Source organism: Triticum dicoccoides, chromosome 4B (genome assembly GCF_002162155.2).
Source record: "Triticum dicoccoides isolate Atlit2015 ecotype Zavitan chromosome 4B, WEW_v2.0, whole genome shotgun sequence".
Taxonomy (NCBI): domain Eukaryota; kingdom Viridiplantae; phylum Streptophyta; class Magnoliopsida; order Poales; family Poaceae; genus Triticum; species Triticum dicoccoides.
The window spans coordinates 561,815,425-561,828,386 of record NC_041387.1 but is presented as its reverse complement, the minus strand read 5'-3'; the positions used below and the strand labels follow the sequence as shown (position 1 = coordinate 561,828,386).

At 50.2% G+C, this 12,962-nt stretch overlaps 1 protein-coding gene across 1 annotated transcript; it reads left to right on the top strand.

Annotated features, from left to right (window-relative positions):
• The first annotated feature begins 11,147 nt into the window (after positions 1-11,147).
• LOC119291459 (inactive protein RESTRICTED TEV MOVEMENT 2-like) lies at positions 11,148-12,197 on the top strand. Its single transcript, XM_037570214.1, has 2 exons — positions 11,148-11,311; positions 11,410-12,197. The coding sequence occupies exons 1-2, from the start codon at positions 11,221-11,223 to the stop codon at positions 11,970-11,972; spliced, it is 654 nt and encodes a 217-aa protein (XP_037426111.1). The 5' UTR covers positions 11,148-11,220; the 3' UTR covers positions 11,973-12,197.
• The last annotated feature ends 765 nt before the right edge of the window (positions 12,198-12,962 follow it).

Sequence of the window (12,962 nt, the reverse complement as noted above, 5' to 3'; positions counted from 1 at the left end):
GCCTGTTCAACCACCCCTCCACGGGCACCCCTCCACCATCTACTGTTCATCCAGCCCTCCACACCACGGTGTCCTGTTCAACCACCCCTCCATGGCCACCCCTCCATCGTCTACTGTTCTTCCAGCCCTCCACACCACGGGTTCCTGTTCATCCAGAGGCAACACCACCGCTCACTATTCATCCAACCCCCCTACCCCCCGCAACGCTCACTGTTCATCCCAGAGGCAGCATCGTTCGGCTTCAGTTAGCAGCAGTAGCGAAGGAATCGCTCCATCAGGTTCAGTTAACAGCCATCGATCGATCGCTCGGGTTCAGCAACGCGTAGCCTGCAATGCAATCGCTCGGGTTCAGTTAGAGCCCAACGCCTCGCTCGGGTTCAGTTAGAGCCAACGCCTCGCACACACGCGCGTACGTACGAGAGAAACGCGCATCGCTCCGCCCCCGACCTCCCACCGTAACCGGCAACTCCCTGAAATTTTCCTCCCCCTCGCTTCTACCACGGTTTTTTCCGTCATGGACGGCCCAAAGAATGTCATGCAGCTGCGTCTCCGGCCCGCCCAGGACGAAAAGCCCATTTTCTGTCATGATTTTTTGTCATAGAAGTAGGAGCCCACCACATCTATGATGATACCGGGTTTTGTCACAACTATCATCATAGAAGTGTCATATGTATGACAGAAAAAAAATTGTTCGGCCCAAAATGTCACGGATGTGTCTTTTTTTGTAGTGAAAGGCACACAACCCGACGTCCGCACACCACTACGGTCCAAACCAGCAAGAAGGATACACAAAGAAGCAGCCTCAAGCCCCGGCACAACGGTCATAAACGGCAAATCGGGGAAGCTGGTATCAAGTTCAGTGAATCCCAGTCCGGTCAACGGACAAAGAACAGCTCAAGCCTACTCGGCCCAAGCCACGAACTCGATCAGCCGTGCGAAATTCACGGTACTCCCAAAAGAATGGCAAAAGATACTAATAGAGAATGCCGGATCTCCAAAGTAAAGCAACCGGGCGTGTGCCGGAAAGATTGACGGGAGGCGCTTAGTTAAAAGCCCCCCCCAGAGCAAAACAGTACGGCCGATCGCCCCCTACCATACAAACCACAGCAATTCAATTGCATACCCCCAGACCTAACAGTCCAGGGGCTCCTTAAACAATAAAGCCCAAGCGGGCATGCAAATAGCACCTTCTACAAGGTGTCAGGCACAAAGGCCAGGTTCATTGGCCCGCCGCCCTAACGGTTGTTTTCAGATAACCAAATAAGGTTGCGCCATCGGCGCATTCCCCCTATACGGTACCACACCGTATGCTAACAGGATGAACCACGTTGGCTAGATTCCACGTGGTAAATCATCAGGCCCGCACCGGTAATACACTCACGCCTGCGTGCAGAGCCAAACCCCGCCCTTAGAAGCGGAGATCATACAGCTGCCAGAGTAGCAAGTTGCGCATGCCGGTCAATATTTTGATATGACAACCAACTATCTGGACACCAACTGAGGAGTCCGGGCTACTTCTCGAAAAGCGGCTGGGGTAACCAGGGTCCGATCAGGAACCTTCGGACCAACCACAGGAGGACGTTCGGCGGCCTCCGTGCACTTACCTTCACAAACTAACTTTTATGCAGAACAGGTTTGGCGACGTGAAGTCGGCCCGGACACACAAGGACAGGACCATGCAGGTAGATGGCAGTTCGGATTCACCTTCGATCCATTCACAGCCCCCTCCAGTCCGGCCACCACAAGTTCCGCCAGAAAACCATCTCTTTTTCATAATCATAAATCGCATTCATATGCATAGTCATATCAGCCTACTGCAATGCGTAGACTTAAATAAACTTGCACCGGTCGTCATTTATCATCGGCGCTTCTTTGCCATAAAAACAACATCCACGCCACGTGTTGCGCCTGGTTATGCCAAGGGCTTCATAGTACGGCAATAAAAGTCCGACCACCTTCTCAGTCGCTCGGCACCCCGAACTTATAGCACTATATGCATCAGCTCCGAATCATGTCTTGGGTCATTGGTTGGGTTTGCCCGGCTCCCATGTTTTGGTACCTTACGTTCCGTTCCGTCGGCTAAGGTAGCGCTGGGAGAACTACTGCGATTGTGTCCCGGTTTTGCCGGACGATCACCTCAGTAGAGAAAGCCAAAAACCGACTGTCATGATGCAGCGAGAGTTGGTCAGCTGTTCGAGAGGTTGCACAATACTTAAAGATTTATTCCGCATAACGCCACTATAAAATGCAGATTGCGATGGATCGGTCTTCCGATGAGGTGCCAATAGAGCCCCTAGTCCGGTCTTCCGAACACTAGGGGTTGTGCCGACCATACTCGAATTCCTCTGGCTAAGTGAGAGTAGTAAAGCCCTATAGTCTGATTGCCTGGTTCGCGGTGAGAAACACCTCCTTATAAGGACCCAACCATGGGATAAAGAGTGTTCAGAAATACCCCGAACACCCCCGTACTTCTCACGTGGGGGCTGAAGCCGACGACTGGCCAACTCTCAGAATTTACATACAATAAACAGCCGCAAAGGAAGAGCATATGTTCAAACAAAAAAGGCAACATATAATAAAAGTTCCATTATCCCATATTACAAACATTGGCAAGAATGCCCTCAAGGAAATATAATGTCTTTGGTGCACCTATCTACCGCCAGGCGGGCACCCTTCATTACACCTTCATAGTACAGTTCGGGCTTGCGATGCTCCTTACCCTCTGGTGGCCCCTCAGTTATCAGCTTTTTTGCGTCAAGCTTCCCCCAATGCACTTTTGCATGGGCAAGCGCCATTCGCGCACCTTCTATACAGACTGATCGCTTGATAATATCAGGCCGAGGACAGGTTCCCACAATCCACTTGACGAGTCTGAAGAAACTGCTGGGAATTGGATCTGCAGGCCACAGCTGGATGACCAAGTCCTTCATGGCTAGTTCGGCCGCCTGGTGCAGTTCGACCAGCTGCTTCAGCTGATCGATAAAAGGCACCGGATAGTTCGGCGCTAGATACTGCGACCAGAAGTTCCTCCCCGCAGACTCCCTCTCCTCGGTTCGGTAAAATTGGGCAGCATCTGATATGCTGCGAGGTAGATCCGCAAACGCCCCTGTAAAATCAAGAATTCAGCTTGCCACTTAGAGTTCTCCACATTATAACATCATAACGGCCATAGATACAACAAGCCTTACCAGCCGCAACTTTCCGGGCCTGCTGAATGTCCCGTACAGCACCTCGGGCTTCTTCCCGAGCATCTTCCGCGGCTTGGAGAGCTTGGGCGAGTTTGGATTCTTTCCCTACTAGCCTCTGCTCCAAGCTCTCGCTTTTCGTCACAGCATCCTGAAGCTCCCGCTCAGCTATGACGAACCTGGCCTCGTGTTTTTCACGCAGCGCCTGTTCGGCGGCAACCTTCTCTTGGGCATCAGCCGCTGCCTTCTTCAGTGCCTCATATTCGGCACTCGCTCCTAGGGCGTATAACATAAATACTTTTCAATAGGCACACTTATTGATTTGTGCCCAATGCAAGACAATTTTCAAACATACCTTGCTTCTCCTCCAATTGCTTCTTCACATGGCCAAGTTCTTCTTCGGCCCGTTTCAGGCTCTCTTTCAGTTCGGACACTTCCGCATCCTGAGCGGCCGTCCTCTCCGCAGACGCCTGTTTTCAAATACATGGGTATACATCATTAAATAAAGGTTCCCATTACAACTGAGGTTTGATCCCCTGCCCGGCTCTCTTTTTCTGGATAGTGTATCAGGGGCTACTCCTCATATCATACTAATTCTTTAAAGGTTCCTTAGAAGCCATACCTCAAAGGCCTTTATAAGGCCAAGACAGGACTCATTCAGCCCACTTTCGGCAGCCTGAATCTTTCCAACCAATGTACCCATAAGGGTCCGATGTTCATCGACGACGGACGCGTTCTTTAACGCTGTCAACAGGCCACCCGGCAGCTCTGCGTAGATAGAGGTTGCCGGTGGAGTGGTCAAACCTCCCTTCATGGAAGGTGGCGGCTCACCCGATCCTGGAGCTTTAGAGGCCCCCAGAACCTTATCTGGCTCTGAGCCCTTTGAGACGACACCTCTATGTTGCGCCCAGACTTCGGAAGAGGAGTCCCCGGAGGCGTTTCGCTCACTACAGCATTCGAGCTTAACGAATCCTCCGATGAGGATTGTGCGGCAGGAGACCCCGCCGGGCTGTATGAAATGTGGCGTTAGTTAAAAATACTATGCCCAGACGACCCTGGATACATAGGCGTATTCGGGTTTCGGTTACTTACGATTTTCCCAGGGGTTGGGCCTCGGGATCCCACTCCGGGCTGTTATCGGCAGACGGGGTGGATGCCTCTGAGGGGGAACCTCGCCCTCTCTTGGGCGATTCGGCCTCCAGGGACGGGGAAGCTGCACACTTCTTCCCGCCTGCGGAGCGAGGCTCATCCTCCTCTGCCCCCTCCTCTTCGTGATCGGAAGGAGCGTCGCTGGAGCCTTCGGATCTGGCGTCCGGAGCCTCGCAACAGCGGAGGCCACTCCGGGTCTTCTTGACCTTCTCGGAGGCCTCCTTCTTGGGCGCCTTGTAAGGCGCGGGGACCAGCATCTTCGTTAGAAGATGTCCGGCCGGTTCCTCTGGCAGTGGGGCCGGACATTGAATCCGCTCCACCTTCTTTATCCATCCCTAAGGTCACGATGAGACATGATTAGAATTGTCCCCCAGTGCATGCCAACCAATGGATGGACAGGGCGTGGCTGCAACTTACTGGGCTTGGAGAATGGGATAGTTGATACCCCCGATCCTCGGTGGAATCTGGCCATTTGCCGGACCTAAAGAGCACCTTCCACATATCCTCATGGGAGGAATCATAGAACTCCCGAAGGGTTTGGTGCTCGGTTGGGTCGAATTCCCATAAAGTACAGGCTCGACGCTGGCAAGGGAGAACTAGGCGAACTAGCATCACCTGGACCACGTTAACGAGCTTGACATCCTTATCAACCATACTCCGAACACGCGTCTGGAGCAGTGAAAGCTCGTTAGACGAGCACCAGTTCGGGCCCTTCTTGGGCTAGGACGTAAGCCGCAGTGGAGCTCCGGATCTGAACTCGGGAGCTGCTGCCTACTTTTCGCCGCGTGGTTCGGTAATATAAAACCACTGCTGCTGCCACTCCTTGACGGAGTCATTAAAAGTGCCCTTCGGCCAAACTACCTTGGGCATCTTGCTCACCATGGCGCCGCCGCACTCGGCGTGTTCGCCACTCACCACCTTGGGCTTCACATTGAAAATCTTCAGCCACAGGCCGAAGTGAGGCGGAATCCGGAGGAAGGCCTCGCATGCGACGATGAACGTCGAGATATTGAGAAAAGAGTTGGGGGAAAGATCATGAAAATCAACCACATAGTAATACATGACTCCACGTACAAATGGGTGGAGGGGAAACCCGAGCCCGCGGACAAAATGGGGAAGGAACACGACTCTCTCGTGGGGCTCCGGAGTAGGGACGACCTGTCCCGCCGGTGGGAGACGGTGGCCAATCTTCTTGGCCAGATACCCGGCTTCCCGAAGCTTCTTAATATCCTTCTCCCGGACGGTAGAGGTCATCCATTTGCCTCCCGCTCTGGATCCGAACATCTTTGGAAACCCTCTCTTCAATGGAGAAGAAAAGCGCTTGGGCGTTAGGGCTCGAGCAGTGGGGAATGAGTTAAGGAGAAGGTGGGTGACAGAGGAAGGTGCCCTATCTCTTTATAAGAGAGGGTAAGAGCTTTTTACGCCTACCCACTTGCCAGGTGAAACCAGCTCGCCTCCTACTCGCCGCGATTGGCGGTGCAGTTGGATTACCCACACCCGTGTTGATGAGAATCCCGTGATAAGGGGACACGATCTTCGCTTCGACAAGACATGTTAAGGAAACCACCTCGCGGTATACGCTGTGGCTGGTTGTGGAAAAATGGTTCGAATAATAACCTGACCGTGATGGTGTATCACGTCATTTAAAAGGTTGTCAGCTGGAGTATTACTCTCGCTACGGTGGTGTGTGAAGATCATCTTGCGGATCCGGACACGGTCTATGTGTTCGATGACCATCTTGGATTATTCGGAGGAGGAACCCGCCTTGCAATGCCGAAGACAAGACTGTGCGCCGGACTCATCGTCATTGAAGCCTGGTTCAGGGGCTACTGAGGGAGTCCTGGATAAGGGGGTATCTGGATAGCCGGACTATATTCATCGTCCGGACTATAGAAGCGTCAAGATACAAGACTCAAGACTTTGGCTCGTGTCCGGATGGGACTCTCCTTTGTGTGGAAGACAAGCTTGGCGATACGGATATTATGTTTCCTTCCTTGTAACTGACTCCATGTAAACCCTAGCTCTCCGGTGTCTATATAAACCGGAGAGCATGGTCCTGAGAAGGCCGATCACAATTACAATCATACCATCATAGGCTAGCTCTTAGGGTTTAGCCTCTACGATCTCGTGGTAGATCTACTCTTGTATTACACACATCTTCAATATTAATCAAGAAGGAAGTAGGGTTTTACCTCCATCGAGAGGGCCCGAACCTGCGTAAACATTGTGTCCCTTGCTTCCTTTTACCATCAGCCTAAGACGCACAGATCGGGACCCCCTACCCGAGATCCGCCGGTTTTGACACCGACACCCACTTAGCCCATTTGTGCAAGGCAAGGGATACTACTAAAGTTTAGTCCCACATTGCTAGTTGAGTGGGAGTTGGACCTCCTTATAAGGGAGGTTCTTTCCCCACTTGTATGAGCATGAGAGCAAGAGGGACATCCACGCGCGCTCCTCTTCCGCCGCCCGCCTCGCCACGCCATGCCACGCCTCATCACGACGCAACGCGCCGCGTCGAGGGTTGCGGTTGCGGGAATGAGCTGAGCCGATGTCTAATTTTTGCCATGCACTACGTGTATACGAAAGGTCACTTGGGAGCTAAAAAGTTTTTGCGGTAGTGGATAATGAATACGAACGGCGCACCTCTTCGCGTGCTGCCTGTTCACTTCGTCTCCCTCCGTTGCTTCACCTCCCGTCGCAGCCTGTTCGCGTCCCTCTCCTGTGCCTATATAAGAGAGGACGCTCCTCTCCAGAGAGACACATCAGAAGGTCCTCTTCCTCTCGCCACACAGTTCCTGAGCACTGCGTTGCTGCTACAATCTTCCCCATCCCGGCTTGCAGCATGCACCGCAGGTCGGGACAGTAGGCCTCCGAAACCGCACCTTTTGAGTCCTGTATAGGAGAAGGGTGATAAGGTTTTCGGGGAGCGCTCTGCATGACTACTGACTTCTTAGTCACGGACGCCCCGGACTCCGACGCCTACTTCCCTGACGTCGACAACCTCCTCGACGACATGGAGGACACCGACCCCAAGTCCAATGCATCTGCTCCTGCTGCTGTCTCGTACGTGTTAGTCCCCTTTCTATTAGAGGTTCTGCTACAGTTCCTTGGTCTAGTATTTTCCTTAGATATGTTAGACTCTATTTCATATATGCAACCTGCTATACTATCTGCTCTAGATATGTTTAGTTACGATTCATATATGAACATGCTATTTACCTTCTCTTTGTCAAATCGCATGGCTTATTTTATCATTGCTATACTAGCCATGCTTTATCTAGTATTTCTGTTAATAAAATCATTCGGTAAATTGCTCATATTTCCAACAGGATGTACATATGAACGGAAACAATTGGGTTTTGATGCCTCGCCTGATCGCACACGAGCTCATTTTGCCCCAGCTTGTGTGCCAGGAGGGCCTATCCCCGATGGTTTCTAGGTCGTGTGGGACGGACCCCCCCCCCTATTGCCCACACTCACTTGGCGATGGTTCCAAATGACGTCGCGGAAAGGGGTTAAAAACCGTGTGTATAGCACCGACGTGTACCAGTGGTTCTTGCATGTTGCATTCTCCATAACTAGATCTTAGAATGAGATTATGATGAGTTTGTATCGGAGGAGGAGGATGTGATGACAAGTGATGTTGATAACTCTAGCCATGGTGTGGAGGCACAAAACAATGAAGCTGGGAAGAACAAAATGTTGGAGTTGGCTGATGTAATGTGGGCTAATAGATATAACACAAGGATCCGAAGAAGAAGATGACGATGAAAAAGAAGCCGAAGAAGACGAGGATGGTGAACTCCCCCCTAGTCCAACATTGATGAACTTTTCCCCGTTGAGCCATATGACAGTTAATTCATACCGCCATGTGTTAGTAGGTAGGACGAACTACCATTTGTTTAGGACTAAAATGATGTTAATTTGGTACTGCCTAGTACTCTATTGTGTGGTAAGGTTAATTACCACTAGTGAAAAGGGGTAGCCACAACATTAGGTCATGCAACAACCAAACATCATGTTTTGCTCCTTCACAACCATAACCCCCAACTGCTGCCAACCAAACGACATGCATCAAACGGCCTACTAATGAAGTGCAAGCAACCAAACCATGTGTAAAACATGGTTTATAATATGTATTTACTCAGCCAGGCTGAGCTGAGCCACATATGCAAATAGGCCAATATTGATGCATGTAAAATTTTGAGTCTTACTAAAGTTGCTAGTTATAAGGATTAAATGCAACTTGTGTTTGGCAGTAATAATAGCAAAAAAAAAATTTAGATTGTAAACGGAACAAAAAACGTTGGTCCAGTTTGAAAACAATAAGGATAAATAGTCTGGAATCCGTAGTTTCACTTGTGGCATCTCTCCATAAAAGATAACATGGTATGGTGAATGAATTACAATAGCATATTGATTAAATTACAATTTTTATGATTATGATCATACATGACATGATTGCATAGAGGCATGACGTCCGAACATCTATAGATTGTTAATTTAACAACACCTATGACTAATACTCCAACCCAGGACCGCTACCATTATGCATTTCAATTTGAAAGTATTAAGTAAAACATAGTATTTCATTATGTATGATGACGTGATGTAGATAGTATATTGTCTTCACCCTACGATTAAAGAACAACTACGCAACTGATCATAAAGTGACAAATCCATCACACTGTGATTAAAGAACAACTACGCAACTGATCATAAAGTAACAAATCCATCACACTAGTGCAACAAACATCATAAATATTACAACAGATGAAAAACAATCATGCAGGGCAGCTCATGTGATCATTGTATTGAAGAAGAACAAGTCAGAGATTGTCATCCAACTCACGGACGAACATGGTGGCAGCAAGGTTGATGTAGATGGCCACCATGATGAATTCCTTCTCCATCGGAGTACCATAAAAGGCCCCATTGGATCGCGTTGGAATAGAGAGGTTCGACGGAGAAAAATTCTTGATAATTATTTTTAGGGTTTTCAGGTCAATATAAAGACATAAGCGCCAAGAGACGGTGTAGGGAGGCCTATGGGCCCCACACAACTACTCCTTGGCCATGTGATGTAGGCACGTGGGGTCCATGGGGGGCCTCTCGTGGCTCTGGTGCTCCCCGAAAGCTTCTCGACTTGAAACTTTTATTTCTATTTTTCTCAATTTTTTGAGCTCCGTAAAATTTGTTAGGCTGAAAAGTCTAAAAACAACAACTGGCACTAGGCAGCAGATTAATAGATTAGTCTAAAAAATAATATAGGTTGATGCCCAAATTATGTCAATATGGTATAATTATGGCATGCAGCGAGCAAAAATTATGTGTACGTCTAGGACATGTTTCATCGCTACACACGAAGACGATAGAGCATGAGAATGATGTGGCATTGCCGGAGCATCCCGAATTGTGATTTTGGGAGTGACCTTCTTCCCTTGTCAATATTCGTCGCATGTGCGATGACAATCTTCATTGTTCGAAGCATTTGAGGGCAACCGGTTATTTTCGTGACTTGACTACCTGCTTGCGCATGCACGATCTTTAGTTGCGTGGATCTCAAATCAAGACTATGAAACATATGTAGTTGCTGGAATCAAGAAAAGTGGCGTCGAGAACACAAAGATGACTTCAATTTGGTGGCGCTTCTCGAGTACCCGGTCCTAAGCTTCATGATGAAACCCCTAGGTCTGACCATAATTAGTTATACCTAAAAATTGCTATATTTTTGCACCATTACCTTGCTGAAGGCATTGCTCAGATTTGCTTGGACTTGAAAACCTAACATCTTGCCTTTGGTGGTTGGATCCAACAACGACGATGTTTGAGGGTCGTTCCATTCCTGAAAACAGTGTTGTTGAAGAACCTTCCTCATTGTTGTTGTGATGTAAAAGGTGGTTGGTGTGGATATGATTGTTGTTGTAGTTTATTGATCGTTGTTTTGATGGCTTAGGATTCCACTCTATGTATCCCAGAAGTTATACACAGAGCGGATGTATGCTCATTGTCATGCTTTATTTTATCTCAATAATTATAAAAAATATATGTTTTTTTAATTAGTGTGTGGGATACGTTAGTGGATGGGTCACCAGGAGGTATACCTGGCCATCTGTCGAGCCGGGCCGGGCTTTAGGTTGGGCCAACCAAAGCCCGATGCAAAAACACCCAAGCCCGAGCCCGGCCCGGCCCGGTCATCAGGCCTAAAATTCAGGCCCGAGCCCGGCCCATTATGCTAAAAGCCTGCCGGGCCTCTTCCTTAAATGGCGAAAACGATGGGCCCGGCCCGGCCATCAGGCTCAAAATCTAGGCCTATGCCCAGCCTGTGGGCAAGGTCGGATCGGGCCGGGTTGGGCCGGGCTGCCCATGGCCAGGACTGCCAGGAGGAAATCAAGAGGAAGGGCTCGATTCTTGGCATTGGCGCCGGTGCATTTCGGGAAGCAAGGCATCCCTCCAGACTCGAGGACTGCGACGTGGTGCGCGACCATAACGTGGGAAGAGGAGCGACGATCGATGTCCCATGGATGCCGTGTGCCGCGGCCGGTGGCCGACGGAATTGCGCGAACAGAGGAAAACCGCGACGGAGAAGAGCCCGCTCGTCAAGGCAAGGAAAGGTATCAGTATCGCCGACCGACCGAGCGCCCGCAACGTACCAGTCCCGATCGATCGATCGCTTGCTTCCCTTGCGCAGGCGTGCCCGGCCCTTTCCGCCAAGCAATTCCTCCCCCCTCGCCGCACTCCACCCACGCGCACCCCGGCACATATATATTGCGCACACAGCACATCGATTTACATCATCAGCTTGAGCCACCGATCCTCCTGATCCACCCTCGCCTTACGAGACTCTTTCAGAGCAGCTCGCGCCACCTTTCGCCAGCTAGCCATGGCCGCCGCACGGACCTACGTCGACTTCGTGCCGTCGCACGACCTCGTCGAGGACGCCGCCAAGCAGACCTTCGTCGTCAACCTCCCCGGTACGCCCGCACGCTCGTATCCCTCTGCTTCTGTTCTTAACGCCCTTCGTGTATTTCCGCTGACGACGCGACGCCTGTTATGCGTATGTGCAAAGCAGGGTTCAAGAAGGAGCACCTGAGGGTGCAGATCGACAACTACGGCCGGCTGAGGGTCAGCGGCGAGCGGCCGCTCGAGGGCGGCCAGTGGAGCCGCTTCCGCAAGGAGTTCCAGGTCCCCGAGGGCTGCAACGCCGGCGGCATCCGCGCCAGGTTCGAGAAGGACGGCGTCCTCCACGTCATCATGCCCAGGCTCACGCCCCTCGAGGACGCCCCAAAGTCAGCGGCAGACCACGAGGCGGAAGCTGCGCGGCACGCCGCTGCCGCAGAAGAGAAGAAGCGCCACGAGGAGATGGAGGAGGACGCTAGGAAGCGTCGTGCGGGTGACGAGGACGACTACGCCAGCGACGACGGGGAAGGCGCACGCCAGCCGGCGTCTGCCGGCCGGCAGGCGTACGGCTTCGCCAGGGACCGGAGAAGGAGTGGGATGGTGAGGGCACTGCTCCTCGCCGTGGCGGTGGCCTTGGTTGGCGTTGCTGGCCTGTATGCTCGGTACAGGTGGATGGACCCGTCGGCTGAGGCGGCGCCGGCAGATGGTGCCACCGTCGGCCTCTCTGACTATTGATCACCAGCACCAAGCATTCATTCACACCGCTGAAGATAAGATCATTCGGTAAAGAAAAACAGTGGACAAGATACGGGACTGACTACACGAGCTGCCTGAAATACTACGTGTAAATATGATCTCACTACTGTAACTTATACACACTAATAAGCTTGCACGTGCAATGCACGTCTCATTTGACTTAAAAGTTTGAATATGCAAAGCTTCAGTAAATTCCAATCCACATATAACTACTTGTAATTCTACTCTGCAATGATTTGTAACACCTTCAAATTGGGCTATACCAGGATTGCAAAATTCACAGTTGTAGCACGGTTCTATAGTATAATGAGTAGCTTGTGCTTCAGGGCCCTGACCACAAATCGGTACACTGGAACAACAGACTGGAAACAATAATACCCATTTGATGACTTGTACATGTGAAATGATGCAAATAATAAGGTGGAGAGAGCATAGAGAAAAGGCCAGACAACATGTGACCTCCATCTGGTAAAGGAAATGGAGGATCCCTGCCCCCATCTAGAACCATCCATCATATAGTTTTAGTGTTCAAGTATGTTATTAAACCTTCCAATATGGATTACACGACATCATCGGCAACCCGTCATGTGTCCATCGAAAGTATCAATTGGACTACTCTGAAAGGGAAAGATAAAATTCCCCAAGGATTAAATACCTGCGAACAAAACAATATCATAAGAAAAAAACTTATTAGATATGCAAAACCACTACAACTTTTAAAGTATATAGCTAAATTCACATTTATTCTTTACTTTTGTACGTATGCAAAAATGCAATAAGGGTTTTATAGACTTGTGGTACCTCTTCTAGTCGTTTTAGTGACGTGTCCTCAAAAGTATAGCAATTAACCAAAGGCCGGCATGCCTGCAGTGGCGGAGGCAGGATGTTGGGGAGGGCCGGTTGGAGCAGAAAACAAATCAAATGTTGCACTGTTCATATGTTTATTAGGAACAAATCCGTAGTTTTGTG

Bases quoted from the DNA above. Each gene is read 5' to 3' on its own strand.
- LOC119291459 (XM_037570214.1), top strand. From the start codon at position 11,221: ATGGCCGCCGCACGGACCTACGTCGACTTCGTGCCGTCGCACGACCTC. The intron at 11,312-11,409 runs GTACGCCCGCAC...TGTGCAAAGCAG, and splicing joins CTTCGTCGTCAACCTCCCCG to GGTTCAAGAAGGAGCACCTG.